Source organism: Phoxinus phoxinus (genome assembly GCF_949152265.1).
Source record: "Phoxinus phoxinus genome assembly, chromosome: 13".
Taxonomy (NCBI): Eukaryota; Metazoa; Chordata; class Actinopteri; order Cypriniformes; family Leuciscidae; genus Phoxinus; species Phoxinus phoxinus.
This window is the reverse complement of record NC_136888.1, coordinates 18,177,189-18,196,506: the sequence shown is the minus strand read 5'-3', so window position 1 is coordinate 18,196,506 and position 19,318 is coordinate 18,177,189. Positions and strand designations below refer to the sequence as shown.

Below are 19,318 nucleotides of genomic sequence, written 5' to 3'. Positions count from 1 at the left end.
GATGACCATTGGTTTTACTAGCCATAAATTGTTTTAAGTGCTTCTAAAAAACTGATACAGCTTTTGATGAACAAGTATGACAAAAGCCTCATAATGGCACGTGTCCCTTTTTTTCCCACCAAGGCCGTGCACCTGTGAGTCACACTATGAGAGGCAGATATTTTATGAATAATATGTGTAAGTAGTGCATTCTCCACAAAATAATGACCGTCCACTTCTTCAGTTGTTTTCTCCATAAACCTAATCAACCAGCTCTGAGATGAACCAAATTACACATTTTGATTCAAAGCGAAATAATAATAATAATAGAATTTAGGGAAGAACTATTTGCTTCATGGAGCACTGCAAATTATGATGAAATCGGATCAAAATGCTAAAATATGTAAAATATAAAAATACTGATTTGCAGTCACTGATTAGTATTAAAACAATAGATTTAAAGTTGATAATGTCATTCACAGTGCTTCTAATGAGTGGGCGGTTCTAGCTGAGCTCTTTTGCTGCCATTTGCATTTCCATGGTAACAGTGTTCTATTGGTGGAGCTTTTTTTTTAGAATTATGGGTAATGTAATTCATCACAATTTTTTTTAACAATATAACATTCACATGTCAGTTAAAAATCTCAGATCTCATCATAGGTTTGTTTTGATTATCTCCATGAAAGGATATAATGGCACAAAGGATATTCTGGAATGCTGTTGTGTCAGATTTATTGAAGTAAGAAACCGTGTGTGTGTGTGTGTGTTCCTTATAAACTGTACAAGATGTATTTTTCATTAACGCATGCATAGTAAATTAAAAGAGATGTTTGTGCAAAGATTATACAATTATAAGCCTGAGTTTCACTTATAAAAGGACAACATGTGTTTCACAATGCATGAAGTTCTGAATACTGTAAGACCATTTCAAATCAATTTAATATAAAAAACGAAGAACCTTTGCTCGTGTACTTTTCAACGTTCAAGCCTTAATTAAGAATGTGCAGCAATTTCATACGAAAGGCCTTCACCTCGGTAAAATAAGGGGCTTCATGATTCATTCATTCTCAATTCACTTAGTGGCTATAAAAAGTATTCACCCCCATATAAGTTTTCTTGTTTTACAACATTGGACCACAGGATTTAATTAGACTTTCCTGACACTGATCAACAGGACAATTTTCATTAATGACAAAAGTGATTTCTTCTTTTAAACATTGGTCAAAATTGATTACAGATTCATTGTCCTACATATTCACCCCTTTTTTAATTAGTATTGAAATGCACTTTTGTCAGCGATTACAGCCTTGAATCTGTGTGGTTTTAATATTTATGTGATTTCTTAAACCAAATAACAACACCAGCAATGACTGATAGGGTGAATACCTATTAAATAAATTATTTGTAATTATTTTAGATAATTATGTATATATTTTTCACTTTGGCATTAAAGTATATTTTCCATCAGTGTCAGGAGGTCAAATGATGTCCACTATGTGATTGCTGTGAAACAACAAAATAGGAAAAGGGCCAAGGGGGTGAATCTTTTATCAAAGAATTGGTTTTAATTTTTTATATTTTTACCTTAAAATCTAAAACTTTTCATGTTAGGTTATTTTTTATGTTAGATAATGGCCTAGTCTATCATTATTGTTTTCACAACAACAATATCAAACAATAACAACGGGGGATTTGTGTCAAAAGACTGTGTTAGAAATCATGGGACACCAAAGTGTAATTTGTAGAAATTGCCCATTCATCGGCACTGACTGTAGGCTACTCTTGCTGACTCATGCACGCGCTCGTAAAACTCACGTCTTTTACGTGAGCGTGCACGAGTGCTACTTCCTGATCACGCAGTCATATGACTCCCTCTGTTCATCCGCTCTCCGCGTAGATCTGTTTACACATAGACAGTTTAATTTAATTAAGAAAAATAACAACAATGTCTACATTAATAGCTAACCGACCCGTGGATCTGAACGGCCCTGAAGCAGCGGCACGGCAGCACGCGCAAGCCGTAGTCAGAAACTACATCTCCCAGCCCAGACTGAGTGAGTGACATTTACATTTCATTCATACAGCTAACAGCAGCAACACATCTGGTGTTCCTCTCTCTCGTCTAGTTCTCTGCACTGCTCTTTTATCTGAATTGGGTTTGATCAGAGGTTAAACAACTCCAGGACGGAGCTGATCTGACGTTACCGCTTGTGTTGTCAAATGTCAGATGTGAGTCAATAGAGCACAGCTGTCGTGCTAAAACTAACGTTAGCTCGAGCTGGTCATAAGACATCGCTCATCACTTTTGCTTTTTTGTTTTGTTTACTAATTTGAACGGCCATTGTGTAAATAAACTAAATGTGTTATGCTAATTTTAATAAGAAAGTGGATAACCTTTGGTGTCTTTGAAGGTCTAAGCGTAAACATGCTAGCTAGCCAAGCAGGGCTAAATCTTGTTATTTATTGGCAGAACGGTTAATCTGATCTGGAATCTTCATCCCAAACTACAATAAACCGTACTTTTATGTCATAGATTGCTTAGGGGTGGTATTTAACTGTGCTAGATGTAAGTGTTTTAAGGCTCCATCTATGAGTGGCTTATTAAGCTTCATTAGTTTAATACTGATAGTATAACTGAATTTATATAAATATGCAGTTTAGGTCTGTATAGGGATCGGAACGGACGTTTTTATGAATTTGTTTTCGATTCTCACGCAGTTGGTAATGCAATGAGAGAGACAGATGGAGTGATGATCCCTCTCATGTGACATGATCACGTGACACTCAGCTGAGCTGGTGAATAATGTGCAATGAGGAACCTTCAGCTCCACACAAATCATGTGACTTGTTTTGTAACAGAAAAAGTTGCACATGTTTTTTATTTAAAATCTTGTTACTGAAGTGGATAGTAACATATTATTATATTTTAAATAATTGTTCATAATCTTTTAATTCAAATGCTGCAGTGAGAGTTTTCTTCTCTGCATTATGGTCATCTGGAGTAACGTCAGTATATTCCATCTGCCAGGTCGCAGAATAGTGTTTATCATAATGATTCTTTTTGGAAGTTAATTAAGTTATACACCAGAAAGTGTTTGTTTTCCAGGCTCTTAATTTTACAGTGGCATGTGATACTGGTACAGATCTTTGAATCTGCTGATCCTGTTTTATTCTATTAAGGAGTGCTTTTCATTCCTTTCCATCATGGCTATTTAAATTGAATTTTAAACAAGCCTCTCTCAGTCTGACTCTTGTCATTTCTATTTCTTGTCAAGGGTTTTGTTGTCAAGTTGTTTGCCTTGTCAGACGCCACCTAATAGCACATCGCAAATCGTTTAAAACCTATGAAAAGCGCTGTTTCTTAATGTGACATTAAAGGGTTCAGCTGCTTTCCTATTTGGTGGTAGGTGGTATTAGGGGGAGGGGCATTCTCATTCTTGAGTGTTTGATTGGACAAAGTGCTGTAGTGCAGGATGAGTCATCAACATTTTTAGTGTGACCTCAGACTGTACATTTTAAGCCTTTAGGCTATATATGCAAAAAGTGTATTTTGTCAATGTTTAGAAGTTCACTGGATACAGATGGCTGATCTGAAATCTAATTAAAATTTTATGTAGTGCAGTGCAACATGTATATTTGATTGGTCAGTTTTGAACCTGGGATTTGCAGTGATCTGGAAAACCCAGTGAGATGCAATAGTTGGTCAAATAGAGGAAGTAGAGCAGGTATACTGCTGATGATAATATTTATGTTATCCAGTTGCAAAATTCAGTATTTTCCTCCCCTCTTTTTGTCGTTCACTTACACAAGTTTTCACAAAATTTGGTCTTGCTATGATTTAAAAAATAGAATATGAATAGAAAACAGTATGGAATATTTATTAAAATAACTGTTTTCTATTAGAATACATGTTCAAATTTGAATGTATTCCTGTGACGGCACAGCTCTGAATTGTTTAGCATCATTACTCCAGTCTTCAGTGTCACGTGATCCTTCAGAAATCATTCTAATATGCTGATTTAGTGCTCAAGAAACATTTCTTAATATTATTAATAATGAAAACAGTTACCTGCTTGATATTTTTGTAGAGACTGTGATACTTTTTATATTATATCAATCTCTTTTTTTTTCATGAATTGCTTTAAAAAAGAAAAGAAAATGGCTTTAAACTGCCATTGAGATTTTTTCGTGTTCTCGTGATTTAGTCCTTAAAATTGTAGAGGAAGTGTATATTTCTCTTATGGGGAAGTAGGCATCATATGAGCCAAACATTCAGACTGAGAAGATCTGAACACTGAAGGTTTTTTTTTCTATTCTATCTCTTATATGTAGGCTATGTGTAGATTTGTCGTTGTTGTTGTTTTTTTCTTATAAATAATAATAGCCTACATTTTGTTCTTTCGAAATATCCTGCATTCAACCTGCTGAAACATCAGATGACTCCGCACAGTCATAATGTGTTCCCGGCATCTCTTCGATAACATAATTTGACTCTTGTGTATGATGTTTCAGCAGTTGAGTAGTTAATTTTGTTTACCCCTTTAATGGAGAACCTTGCTAAAATTACAGCTCGTCTGGCATCTTTCTCTCATTTTTTCCCCCCTTCATGTGTGTTATTCAGTGTAAATCTCATTAATTTAGACCTCGAAAAACACACTGTCTCACAGAGGAGCACAGGTAGCGTGTTTTATTTTTTTCTAAGAGTGTCAAAGGAAAGCTCAGGCTGAAAGCCTCTTAGCAAACCAGGAAGAAAATAAATGACTTAATGGAAGAATTGAAGCCTTCCCTTCTGAAAGCCAAAGAAGCTGCATGCGTAAAGACCCCCGATCTGATCCGCCCCCCAGCATACTGTTAAAAAAAGCCTCTCTAATGTAGGCATGCCAGATAGCAGCACCATTTTGTGCCTCATCAGTGGCAGAGTGCATGCTGATAGTGGGCTGTGATTGAAGGCAATGAAGACTGATGGGAAGGCAAACACGTAGATCTGTTCTGTACCCATGAGTCCTTGCAACGTCACAGTCAAGAGGCCGTGTCCGTCAGCGCAGGTCTGATTGGTCCTGCTTTGTCCTTAGAAAAGGCTGTAAATCACAGAGAAAAGACCTTCAAGTTTAAAACTTTTAAATCTCAAATTTAAAAAAAAACCTAAAAACTAAAATTGAGGCCATTGAAAGGAAGCAGCAGCCGGAAAGTATTTTGCCACTTTGTTACCAAATGTTTGGTATGTAGAGAATACAGATTTAAAGTATATCAAATATTTGCAATTCAATTACGCTCTCCCCCACCCCCCCCATGTATTTTTTTGTTTCCCAACACTTACGTCGTCTGGTGTGTTTAAATACTTTATTAGCATTCTTATGCCCAGTCAAATTTCTAAGATGCCTGAAGAAACAAACAAACAAAGTAAACGTACAGTGCATTCATCTTTTCTGTGGAAGTAAAGGCCTTTTTTGTCTTAATCACGTCATTTGCAACAAAAGCAATTAACCCAGACTGTCTGTTCGCTTTGTTTTAATGCTGAATAGACGTTTAAATGTGCTGAAAAGACATTCAGCACGGTAATGGTATTTCTGTGAAGAAACAATTACCCGTAATGACATGGTTATAAACAAATCTTTCAGATGTCACAGCCCTCCTTTATTTTATCCACTGTTTCCTGTTGCTAATCCTTTTGTCCGCCTGTAATTAATCAATTGTCGTGACAGTGAAAAAGAAAGCCCGCGGTGGGCGTTCGACTTCATCTTGCCATCAAAGAAAAGTAAATGAAAGACGAGTATAGAACAGTCAACTTTCAAAAATAGTATCCAAGTATATCAAATTATGGACTACTTGAATTGAATAGAAAAAAACCCCATATATATTCCATTATGCACGTCACATATGACACACTATTTTTCTTTACAGAACTTTGGTTCTATCTTAAATGCATATTATTATTGCTGTTATTGTGTGTCTATGAAAAATGTTGCTTTTATCAAAATTTATTTGTGTCATTTGTACTGTTTACCTCATTGTATTTGTATAATTTTTTAATGATTAACTATCTATCTATCTATCTATCTATCTATCTATCTATCTATCTATCTATCTATCTATCTTCTTATCTATTCGCCTATTTAGTAAGTATGTGTAATACTTAGGCTATGTATAGATGTACTTATACAAATACTTAAATATATTAAATATATAATTATTTATAATTATTTTAATTTCTAATTATATTTTAGATGTTATATTCATTAGGCCTATATTAATAATTATATTCAGATATTATTAAGATGGTTACATTTTGTGGATAATGATTTATATTAAATATTTACATAAAAATAACTTCTAAAATGTATCATAGAGATGCAGAAAGTCTGCTAATTGTCTATCGTTGTCTTATGCATTTTTAAATATGCATTTTACATAAATATGTTTTTTATTGCACAGTGTATACAATTATAGCTTTCAAATGCGCTTTTCAAATGCGCTATTAACCCGTGAACATTTGTTTACAGTTTTATGTATCTATGTTTTAAAATATGGAGATTCTGAGATATTAGAAAAAGTTTCTTGATTTAAAATATCTTGTCTTGTTTCCGATAAGTAACTTGAGTACGCCATCCACATCGACTCATCTAATATGATATATGACAAACAAAGTGTAAACTTGGCTTGTCATAGGGGGCCCGCTATGGACTTTTGTTATAGATCTGTTGCTAGGCAGCGTACGGGTGAAAACCCGCCTATCCCTGCAAATCACTCTCAAACTGTTGCAGTAGCATTACGGCTGTTTCGATCTATTGTAACTGCACCACTTTGCAACCTCTCCTCGAGAGGCAGTGGGGTTAACCAGCTGTCTCAGTTTAGCTGTCACCCCTTCAGTCTGCATCCCGCCAGGAAACACACACAGATTACAGCTCTTCCCACCGTTACCCCCCCCCCTCACACACACACACACATGCACCCGCAGTCGTCTGATTACACACGACCCAATCAGTGCATGCGTGTGGGGTGTCCTCCGTTACAGCCTCTGCCTCTACCTGTGGGGTTAAAAGCATTCCTGTTTGATGGGGGTGTCATCACTGTGGAGGTCTTTGTTAGGACAGACGAACAGCCACAATTGTGTGTGTGTGCCTGTCTTTATCAGACTGTCTGTGTGTTGCATGCAGGTCTTGCTTTTGTTTAATTTTGTAGGGGACCTTTTTGTTTGGTAGTTTTGATAGCATGTCAAGTTAATTCCTTTTCTCTCGTCCCATTTAATCCTGATGTCATTGTCACGTTATTCCAAACATTGTAACTTCAGACGGACTCTTTGCATCTCTTAAATGGCGCTAAAAGAGGGCATTACATTATTATTTTGGTAGCACTTTACAATAAGGTTTCATTTAGCATTAGTTGACTACATTAATGTTAATCTCAACATTTTCTAATATGTGTTTTCAAATCAAAAGTTGTATCTGTTAACATTATGACCTATGAACTAACAATTATAATCAATCACTGTAACAAATGTTTTGCTGATTGTTAGTTAATATTAGTTAATGCACTAACCTTAACTTATGGAACCTTATTGTAAAGTGTTACCATTATTTTTATTAACAGAGCCTGAACTGAATGAAAAACATGGCAAACTTTGATTTATCTTGCATTTTTATAATTTATAATTTATTTGTTATTTTATCATTTAGCTGACGTGTCAATTTCAATATTTAATACATTTATCATTTTATATTTTGTTTAGTTTTAGTTTTTTTTCTTCGTTTCTTTTAGTAACTTTTCAGTTCACAATGACAGTAAAATGTTCTGCTAGGGAAGGTTCATATTTAATGACCTAGCACTTATGGGTTATTGAAAAAGGCTATAATCATGTGTTTCCTCCTAACAATATATTTAGTTTGTCATTAATATTTTATACATAGGAAATGATCATCTTTCATTTTTCGATTTTGCTCAATTTATTTTGATACGTAGTCTACTAAATCCAAAAACTGCCCTTTTGAGTGTGTTGCACATTGTGCTGCCTGCGCCATAATTGGATTCCCTCTGTTAGCATTGAAGTCCTAGACCTAGAGAATACCATCAAGGTCCCCTGTGAGCTCTGATTCACTGTCTTTCATATGTCTATCTATTGGTCATCCAACGTTTCTTTTTTTTCTTTTCTTCCAAAAAACATTTTATTGTTCCCACAGTTTTTACATTAAATTTTGTTCAGCGTTCAGCGTGTTTCTGAATAGGCATAACATTGAGTTTAGAATCCAGCGGCTATTATATGTCTTTACAGGACTGCAGCCGCAATTATTGTCATGAAAATCATTTTTATTTTCACAGAAATGTGCTAATGTGTGTTTAATCAAAAGCACAGTACGTACGTTTTGTGCCATTTATGTTGGCGGCGACAGGTCGTATTGAACATTGTCCGTACTTGCAGAATAGCTGCGTAATTTGTAGTGTTTTGGCAGGCGGTTTGTTTAATTCTACCATTGAACATTTGCTCACTTATACAGCTTAAACAGTCTGTTCATTATTCTCTCAGTCAGAAAGAAGAGGTGTCATATCAAACTATTAGTCATTTCAGAGTCTCCAAATTATGAATACGAGTTATGAAGCCATTGCCAACATTGCAGGTCTGCAACACAATCCACTTTCGGTAGCTGATTTTGTGTCCACAATTTCAATTTCCTAAATGCACAAATTAGATTTATTTATTTTTTCCTTAGAATTTCTTTAGAAAAAATTTAATCGTTCCTGAATCCTGTCTTCTCAGTCTACATTTTAAAACTTTGAATGGATACCACTCTCCCCTCCGACAGGATCAGTCTTTTTCAGTTACGGTATCAAAGACACCCAATGTCTCCGAATTCATTATCAAATCTTAATATGTGGGCCTTACGGGGTAAGTTTAGCGGGTGTCATGGCGGAATTGTGTGATGCTTGTTTGTCTGTTTAATGACAGTTGCATTTGTGTCCATCTGATCCCAAACATGGGGCAATTAGCACTCTCTTTTATAGCGTCTTATGGGAAACCACCGTGTGGATGCTCTGCAAAAAAAGAGAAAAAGAAGAAATGCAGGAGGATGTGCGTGAATGAGAGAAGCCTGGCACCTTTGCCTGCGCTTTTGTATCGTTAATTCAGTTTCAGCGCAACGCTACCGGCCGGCCCAAAAAACGCCTGTCCCACCGTGCACCCCCTCCCTCCCCGTCAGCGCTTCTCTTTCACAGCAGAAATGGAAATGTGTTGGAATGCTCCATGCCTCCTTTCAGCACCACTTGAATGGGCCCTTTAGTATTTCACACCAAGGTGTCCTTCAGGGCGCGGGGTCAGGCTACCAAAACAGCTTCTACCGCCGGATTAGAACCAATTAACATCTCGGCACACAATAGGGCCTGGCAGCTCCACAGGCCTCACGTTGACCCGCGCTGGTGTTGCATGCCTAGCCCTCGGACCGGCGCACTCAAACTCAAGTGTCCTGGGAGGGGTGGGGAAAGTTTTTCAAGCCTAATGGGAAATGTTGCTACTTCACACCATGTGAATGTATAGCCATTTTTTAATCTTTATTTTACAAGGCCTCTTATGCGGCACTGAGTCCTCTGTGTGTGGAGTTGAAGTGGGCCGCCATCTTCATCATAGAGCTGGAAGGCGATTGGCTCATGGTTCGGCAAGGTTGTTTCATCGCCCTATTTTTTTATTTTTATTTTATATAAAAGCAATTGTCTTGCTTAATTATGATCAGATTTTCCTACTCTGTGTATTTGTTTTGTACAGCTCGTTTTGTGCCTTTTTTCCAGAGTATTTAGATTTAACAAATTTACATTTTTGCTTCTGTTGTTTGACTAAAAACTAGCTGCGTCCTGCTTTGGCAGTGCAGATTAGCACCTGCGCGTCTTCATTTAGCGTTCGTCTAATGTTGTGCACAATATCGGAGCATATCATGAGCTTTGTTTGAGTAAAGATTTCATCTCCTCACTATTTTCCATTAGCAGTTTGCGTTGCGTTTGAGAGACTTTTAAGGGGTTGATGTACAATTATAAGGCCGCAATTTTCCAGCCTCGTAATTATGATCACCTCTCAGTAAATAGACATATGCATCTCCTTTGAAACATATGGGCAATTTGTAGGGTAAGTGTAGCTATTAAATCCATTTTATAAGCACCTCCCTGTGAAGCACATACTGCAATTTGTCTGGGCTGAGGCAAAAAGGACGGAGGGAAGAAAAAGCCATAATGTCTTGAAAAATGATGGAATTTGCAGGAAGCCTGCATTTTAGTGTGTTCGCGAATTTGCCAAACGCATGTTTTTGTGTGTTTTGAGAGAGCAAATATTCAGTGTTAGGCTGATTTGACTACTGTTTTTCTTTCACCGTAATAACGGCAATTATGAGACTAATCATTTATTTAGGGAAGACGTGTCGCTCAGGGAATCACAATAATGGGAGCTCAAGTCTTTCACCTGCGCAGCAAATATCTTTTTTTGTGAGATTTCTTGTTTTTTTAGACATATTTAAAAAAAATTTTTGGTATGATAGGATTTTGGATAACCATATTAAAATTTAAATAATTTAATTTCAATATAAGTCAATTAAAGTTGTAAGTAACCGTTTTTTTAGGAGGCGACCAGTCCAAAACTAGTTGCAAAAGTCAGGTGGCGCAACCAGGAAGTCTAGTGGTGCAACTGCTATGAAATAAAAAACATTTTAGCTAAGTACATAATACATTTAAGGTAATCTAGGCTATTATTATTATTTCATATTATTATTATTAGCCTATAAAATGTTAGTTTTAAATTAAAGCTGTTTTACACTTATTAATAATTACAATTATCTTCATGATAATTTTTTCATAGATGCCACTATCATATCAAGTAAAGAAAAATCGGTCACACTTTTTATACTGGGTGTCACACTTTATTTTAGGTGTACTCACATTAAAAAAAAGAGGTATAAGGACACAAGGAGCACATTAAAATTATCTGGCTGCAAAGCATATTTTGCAAAAAGAAAAGAGAGGTCATGAATCTTGTTTAGTAGGTATTATATAGTGTTCCATTAAAGTTGCTATGAATTTAATGTTTTGACATTTGACGAATGCATTTGTGATAATTTAATTTAAAGTTCTAAACTGACTTAAGCTGATTATTTTTTGGCATCAATATAAAACATGACTTTGTTGTTATTCAATCACCTTCGATTGCAATGTATCTAATCTCTTCCACTGCCTATTCCAGTTCCGTGTGTGTGTGTGTGTGTGTGTGTGTGTGTGTGTGTGTGTGTGTGTGTGTGTGTGTGTGTGTGTGTGTGTGTGTGTGTGTGTGTGTGTGTGTGTGTGTGTGTGTGTGTGTGTGTGTGTGTGTGTGTGTGTGTGTGTGTGTGTGTGTGTGTTGGATTTTTTTTCCTTTCATTTCAATGTTGTCAGGAGGCACAACTGATATTCATCAGGGTGGTGCAACCATGTACATTTTTGATTTAAACCAACAAATAATAGGTCAAAGTGAACAAACGTCTGAACTAGATTGTGAACAGTTATTGTATTTAATGCATTTACTAGTATACTTGTATGCTTATTTTTCTGTCTTTAAAAGTAAAATCGGATTCTAAAGATACTAAATACCTGGCCACTAGAATGCAATCTTTATAAATGAACATGCATAAAATACTTAACCACAAAAGCACTGTAGACACTCTAAGAGTTACTTTGCTAAGATTTCACAATAAAATTTGGAATATATGTTTATAAATATTTGGTTTTGCCACCTGACAAAAAAAAGTCAAAAAATTAATTTAAACACTGAAATGTTATAACAATTGAAACTTGTTTAAACGCATTGTTCCTGACTTAAAAATACATAAATTTTACACTTTTTTACTCTATTTTTTTTAACAGAGTTCTTCCTTTGTTTATGTATAATTAGTTTTTTTATGAAAACAAAGATAGAACACAAATATAAAGCCATGAAGAAAATTAACTGAAAAGGGTAACCACAACAAAAAGGATGGAACTACATTTCTCTCTTTTACTCTTCCTTTTCTCCTCAGCCAGTAAGGAAAGTCACGATGTGCAGGTGTGTGTGTGTGGGAAACGGCAATAGTGCATTGACAAATGATTCTGCTTTCTGAAGCCCTAATTAGTGGCATAGTGTCTGCTCCCCGTGGGGCTGCTGTGCTGGGCGTTAGAGACGGTCCATTCTTATTTCCTTCTGCCTTTGATATCAGACCGCAGTCTGATGGCGTACACAAAACCGACACACTGGGGCGTGATGGACGACCCAGAGCAGACAAAGCCGACTCTTCTCCATCTAGCATGCACTATCTCTCTCTTTCACACGTATACACACACGCTGAAACAAAGTGAAAGGACACACACCAAATTGGCTCCTGTGACAGGGCGGCTAATGTTTTCCCATGCAAAGTAAAAGGCCAAAGTATGAGACCACACCCTCTGCTCCTAATGACGGCCCACCCTGAGCATGCACCTGGACCCTGGACCAAAAACAAAAATACTTGCTCATACGGGTGTGCGATATCACGATTTTGAATCTTCAACGATCTGCTTTTGAAGAAAATTCGTATTATTGGTCTACAATGTACATTCTATCAGTTGCAGTTCTGGAGCCTCCGTCCCAATATACTGTACAACGCGACGTACATTCACATCACATTTTAATGCATGGGTAGGGTTACACTCCCATGACATTGCAGTTATTCACAATCACGAAAGTTTATTATTTGCATCCGTTTTAAAGCCTTGCCGGTTTTATTCATTTAATTCGCAGGCTGTTCTGACAAGCTTTTCACAGCGTACACACACACACTAAAAGCCTGTCAAACAGCGCGTGAGTACTAAACTAAGTTATCTTTTGCGTCTTATTGTGCTAAAACTGTCAAATATACACAAGGTTGACATAAACACAATCGATTATGTCTTAAGTGAATGTAAACAGTTGGGAGAAATCCAAATGTGCGTTTGTATATTTGATCCATGCATGAAGTGACAAAGTGACTGCCGCTTGTCATTAATGTTAAACTAACAACAAAAGACTTATTCTTAGCCCACCCCTACTTTGGCCTTAATTGTCTTTCATTCTTTTTTCTTACCTTGTAAAACTTCATTTGTAAAATAGGAAAATTAGTTTGGCTGACTGCTAAATCACTTGAAAAAATCAGGATTGAATCGCCTGAAATAGTGATATATTTTTGCCACATACTTGCTCATACTGATCTGGACCAGTTGGGGAGAGATTGTAAAAAATAAAAAAAGCTCATATTGATGAAATTAAACCTAGTTTTTATTTTCTTGTTTTTGCATAGATTGGGCTGAAATTTTATAGGGCTGGGCGATAAAACGATAACGATAATTATCGCGATATAATTTTTTTCGATAAAACGATATCAAGAGTTCGATAAATGTTCGATAATGTTTTTTTTGCGCCAAAAGCGGAACGAATCTCATTTGAACCGCGCGCGCCACACGGACCGTTTATCCGCTCGGCTCAAAGTCCAAACGGCAGCGCAGCGCGAGTTCACTAGAGCAGACGCGTTTACTCTGATCGGTCTCAGACACGAGATCCAGTGAGAAGCGCTTGAATTCAGCGAGGAACACAAATGTCTCAGTGATTTAAACCAGTTTAAAGGCAGATGAGACCGCGCTGACGAACAGGAGAAACACTGTGCGCAACGATACAGTCAGAAGCTTCTCCGTCGACACATTCCCATCATTTACCACGGATTTAACGTTACTGTAACGTTAGCCTAGTAATATTAACTGCACCATGAAATGTGCGTGGGATATATATATTGAATTGTATAATATTATTAATGTAGACAATGTATTAAAGGACTAATGGAATATAATTACAGTTTTTAATAATGTATTTAGGCTACTGGTTTTCATAAATACCATAGAAACCATAAAGTTACATTTTATCTGTGGTTATGATCTAAATGCATGATGCTGGATGACCAATGGTTAATTTTAATAAAACTAAAGAATATTACATTTTACCAAATAAAAATAATGTTGTTACTTTTTTTTAACAGATGTTACTGTTTTTGTTAATGAACATAAAAGTAAATCTGCATCCTAACTCAAGCTAATACTACTGAAATAAAGATATTTATTTTGTTAAGGAAAAATGTCAAATGTTTGAATGTTCTACCTCGGATTTGTGAATGTTCCCCTGTTTGGCAAGTGTTTGTCATGATATGTTCTGACAATAAAGAGTAGTTTAAAAACACAACGCTCTGGTTTCTACAGCTTTCACGTTGGAGTAAAAATCTGTCTTTAAACTTGAAATAAATAAAGATTTGACATTTATCGATAATTATCGATATCGACTGATATAAAAAAAAATATCGTGATATTTTTTTTTGGCCATATCGCCCAGCCCTAGCTGAAAATAATGTATTGTGACATGTTGCAGGTCAGACTAGAACCTGCCTTACTCGTATGAGCACCACAACTCAGTAAGAGTGTGTGCGCCACAGCTCCAACAATTAGCAGAATTTCTTCCCTCCATCTGATGCATTTGTTGTTATATTTAGGGCATACTATGCCTGATCTCTGAGTCATAGTTTGTTAAAGACAGACTGTACAAGAGTGATTCAGGAGTCACATGAACCCCGGTCATGTTGGAAAAAAGAGTGTCATCTTAAAGTCACTTCTGTGCTCCACTCTGCTCGGCCTGTTCGTCCCAAAGATAGTTATTTCTGTCTCCCTAAAATGAATGTAATTGTTTATATAGGCTGTATGAGACTTTTTGGGCACCTGGAACCATCATAAATTACCATAGTCTGAGGCAAGTAATTGTCCCTCACGGAACAGAGTGAAGATGTCGTCCCCCACCGTGACATCTGCCGAAAAAGCTGCCTTGAATGTGCTAACTATGTTCTTGTAGCCCTGACATTTGGACATGGAAATTTATGAAAGCCATTTAGAATACTCCAGTAAAGGTCACTGTGTACAATTAGATGCACAGGTGTCAAGAGAAAGAGTCCTCATTTCCATGTGATTGTGGGCTTTTGTAGCAAATATCATGCACTTTATTGGTCACAGCGTGTCTGTGTGTGTGTGTGTGTGTGTGTGTGTGTGTGTGTGTGTGTGTGTGTGTGTGTGTGTGTGTGTGTGTGTGTGTGTGTGTGTGTGTGTGTGTGTGTGTGTGTGTGTGTGTGTGTCTGTGTGTGTGTGTGTGTCTGTGTGTCTGTGTGTCTGTGTGTGTGTGTCTGCAGTGCACTCATGCTTGTCAAGAAAACAGCAACCTAGAATCAATAAAAGTTTCCCATATATCTGTTTAGTAATTGAATGTTTACTATTCGGGGTGTCTCAAATGGTCAAATAAAAATGCAAATTGAAGGTGTACATTTTAATATTAATTATGAGGTGTTATATAGAAAAATTTCCAAGCAGTACAGATTCTGTAAAAAGGTTTATTGTGTATATGTTTATGTGTTGCGTTGTTTTTTGTCATCCTCAGCCTACTCTACTGTGTCTGGTGTAAATGGGCCACTGGTTATCTTGGACAATGTCAAAGTAAGACCCATTTCCATGTTTTATAGTGTAAAGTAACTCAAAATATGAGAAGATTTATTATTTATTTTGTTTTAAACTTCTTAAAGTGACTGTACAGAGAAAAAAAAAGTAATAGTTATATTCCTATTTTGCCTTTTTAAGTTGTAACATTTAACTCTCTAGTTTTTAGTCAAGACAATACAAAATAAATATTCCTAGCTTTCATATGTAAAAGAAAAAGGAAAGAATGATTTTTTTTTCCAACTATAGTAAAGAAAATAATTTTTTTATAATTTTATAGTTAAACTTTTGAACATTAGATTTTGGATAAAATTATTTATTCCTTTTTATTGGTCATTTATGTTTAAGTAAGAACATTCATTACTGTTCAAAAACACACATTACTGTTTTTTTTTATTATTATTATTGGTAATTTATTCCTGTGATGGCAGAGCTGAATTTTCAGCATCATTACTCCAGTGTTCAGTGTCACATAATCCTTCAGAAATCAGTATAATATGATGATTTGCTGCTCAAGAAATTTTTATTATTATTATCAGTTAAAAACTATTTTTTGTAACAATGTACGTCTTTACTGTCACTTCTGATTAATGAATCATTGTTAAATCCATTCGGGTTTGAATGGTAGTATTGATCCTCTTCTTTATCTTTCTTTGTTGTCCTTCTCTAGTTCCCACGTTATGCAGAGATTGTGCACCTCACCTTACCTGATGGGACCAAGAGGAGCGGGCAGGTTCTGGAGGTCGTTGGCACCAGAGCTGTCGTCCAGGTGCACTGAAATCATGTTTTTCTTTTAAAATCGAACTATTCTCTATAAATATTTGTTTATATGAGTCAGTACTTACAGTGTCTCAAGTTAAGTTTAGAGCGTAACTGAAAAATAATTACATTTTGTGCCCATCAGGTGTTTGAAGGAACCTCAGGTATTGACGCTAAGAAAACCGCATGTGAATTCACTGGTGACATCTTGCGCACACCTGTGTCTGAGGATATGCTTGGTAAGCATGTGACGAATGCTCATACAGCCCATGTAATCATTGTCTTAATGTGTCTTCTACATAACCAATACAGATGTCATGAAGAACTTGTCATTTTATTTCAGGACGTGTTTTCAACGGGTCAGGTAAACCCATTGACCGGGGTCCTACTGTTCTGGCTGAGGACTATTTGGACATCATGGGTAAGAGGCTTCTTTTTTTTTAGGCTTTATGTAACATTTGCAGGAACAAGTATCTTTTTGAGAGGCGCATAGATGACTGAGCAATACTGCGATCTCATTTACTCTAAATGTTGGGTCTTTTTGGTATCAAACTGATTTTAAAATTTTGCAGCACAGCTTTACCATTTAGGCTATCACGAGCCATGTTAAATGTCCTTTAGAGTGTGCTCAGCTTAGTTGAAAGGCCAGTGATATGTTTATAAACGCCTAAAATTCCTCCTTGTTAGTATTTGAATATTTTGAGAGATTGAAAGGGAATTTTTGTGTGCTTTTTAAGCCATTTACTGACCTCATGACCCTGATCTCTGCTAAGCTGAAATGGCAAAGGTGAGCCTTTGAGCTATCAAAGGTATACAATGGGGACTCAAAGCAACGTTTGAATGAGCCAAACGGATAAGAGGGGGCGTAATAAAAGGTTGATCAGGCTTCAAGGTCACACCACTCCAAATGGTGTGTAGAATGCTGATATTCCTTAACGAGAAACATTTTTCTCAAATATAAGCCTTGATCATTTGACATGAGTGGTCAATGTGGATCGTTTTGCCTAAAGAAAATCTTTCTCCTTCTTTAGAAATAGAAGTTGTACCTCTGAAGTACCAGATATGTTTTCTGTGAGATCACTGTTCTCACTTTGATTCCTCTTAGGTCAGCCCATCAACCCTCAGTGTCGTATCTACCCCGAGGAGATGATTCAGACTGGCATCTCTGCTATTGATGGCATGAACAGTATTGCCCGTGGGCAGAAGATCCCCATCTTTAGTGCTGCTGGACTACCGCATAATGAGGTGTGTGTAACTCATTACACAACAGAAATTATTGTTCTGCAGGTTGGGGCAATATCTTTTCTTAGGCCAAAATCTAGATTGTGTAAAATGATTAAATTGATAATTGATTGTGTAAAATAATTAAGTTATACAATTTAATATCATTCCCTGACACCATTACAATTATTGGATGACTTAATAAAATAATAATGGAAAATAATAAAATAAATATAGTAAATTTTTTACCTTTTTTAGTTTTTATATTTTGAGGCATGGTTTGTTAATAAAATATAATGTAAGGCTAATCTATAATCAACACTCAAAAACATAAATTGTGTGTTATCCATTTTAGAGGCTGGCTGTACACTTGTATGCCAAAAATTTTAAATAACTATTACTTCTGGTTATTGGTAAAGTGGGCATGGCTAAGGCTAATGCTATTTGGGCTTTTTTGAGATTATTGTCTGACCATTATATTGTTTTACAACTAGCATACATTTCTGGTGATTAAGCAGGTCTTAGATTCACCTTGTTGTTGCATTCATCCAGCCAAATTTTTAACTTGCTTCCAAATGCTCCACAGGAATCTGTCTTTATCCAGAGCCCAAGTCAGGAACCGATGATACAATACAGACCATGCTGCTTGCCAGTGTGTTTTAATTATTTTAATGAAACCTAGAGGGATTTATTTAAATTCCCTCATTTGAAGTGTTGTGATCAAATTTAGCACTTTATTGTGTGGCACTGAGGCAGCCACAGTTCCATTTTCTGTATTATGCTCGCTCGCGAGACAAGGCTGTGTGATTAACGTTAATTTGAGAGGGATCTGTAATTGATTTCAGCCTGTGGTGTTTCTGTGGAAACAGTGAGGTGGGTCAGGGTTCGTTTCATCACATTCTCCTCTCGTGTGAATGTGGGAAGAACCGGTATGATTTCGAGAGCTCTAGAGTACGCAAACAAAACCAACCACTTAGTAATGATCAATACGTCCAGAACCTGCTTGAGGTCACATGGTTTGTTTAGTTCTAAGATAAGTGTAATGTCCTGGCTGAACTAAATGATGAGAACTACAAATGATTCTTGCATTTTAAATCTGTTCCTCAAACTTTCAAAGAACATTGGTAGAGGTCACAGTCAATATCTTTGCCACCAGCTTTTTATCACATAAACAATGGAGATGAATACACGCATATGGAAACTTACTTTTTTAGAAGGGTGGTTTTACAAGGGCTTTTTAAGCATACAACACCACATATTTCATAGGTTGCTTAATTTCTGTCCCAAAGATCATAAATAAGCTTTTGTGGTAGGTTATGCCCACTACTACGTATACCACTATGACTGTAAGTGACTCAGCTGCCAAACTTATCTGCTCAGTCAGGCTGGAAAATTAACGTTGTAACCCACGACATGAGCTATTAAAGGAACACGCTGACTTTTTGGGACTTTAGCTTATTCACCGTATCCCCCAGAGTTAGATAAGTCCATACATACCCTTTTCATCTCCGTGCGTGCCGTAACTCTGTCTGACGCACCCACCGCTAGCCTAGCTTAGCACAAAGACTGGAGGTAAACTGCTCCAGCTGGCATACTGCTCCCAATAAGTGACAAAATAACGCCAACATTTTCCTATTTACATGTTGTGATTTGTATAGTCACAGCGTGTACAAAAAACAAGGTCACATGAGACAGCCATCTTCTAACCGTATACATACTGGGAACTATATTCTCAGAAGGCGAAGCACTGCTACTTGGGCGGAGTGATTTGCTCAACACTCTGAGCGAACTCTCTGCTCCTCTGCTTCTCAGGTGCTGCGAGCAAATCACTCCGCAGAAGTAGCAGTGCTTCGCC

At 36.6% G+C, this 19,318-nt stretch overlaps 1 protein-coding gene across 1 annotated transcript in view; it reads left to right on the top strand.

The window, feature by feature from the left end:
- Positions 1–1,740: 1,740 nt before the first annotated feature.
- Positions 1,741–19,318, top strand: part of atp6v1ba (ATPase, H+ transporting, lysosomal, V1 subunit B, member a) — a 32,247-nt gene continuing 14,669 nt past the window's right edge. Inside the window, exons 1-6 of the mRNA XM_079632254.1 lie at positions 1,741–2,033; positions 15,428–15,483; positions 16,154–16,252; positions 16,388–16,481; positions 16,586–16,663; positions 17,348–17,487. Of these exons, the coding sequence (XP_079488380.1) occupies positions 1,925–2,033; positions 15,428–15,483; positions 16,154–16,252; positions 16,388–16,481; positions 16,586–16,663; positions 17,348–17,487 (576 nt within the window). The 5' untranslated portion in view covers positions 1,741–1,924. The remainder of the gene's footprint in view (positions 2,034–15,427; positions 15,484–16,153; positions 16,253–16,387; positions 16,482–16,585; positions 16,664–17,347; positions 17,488–19,318) is intronic.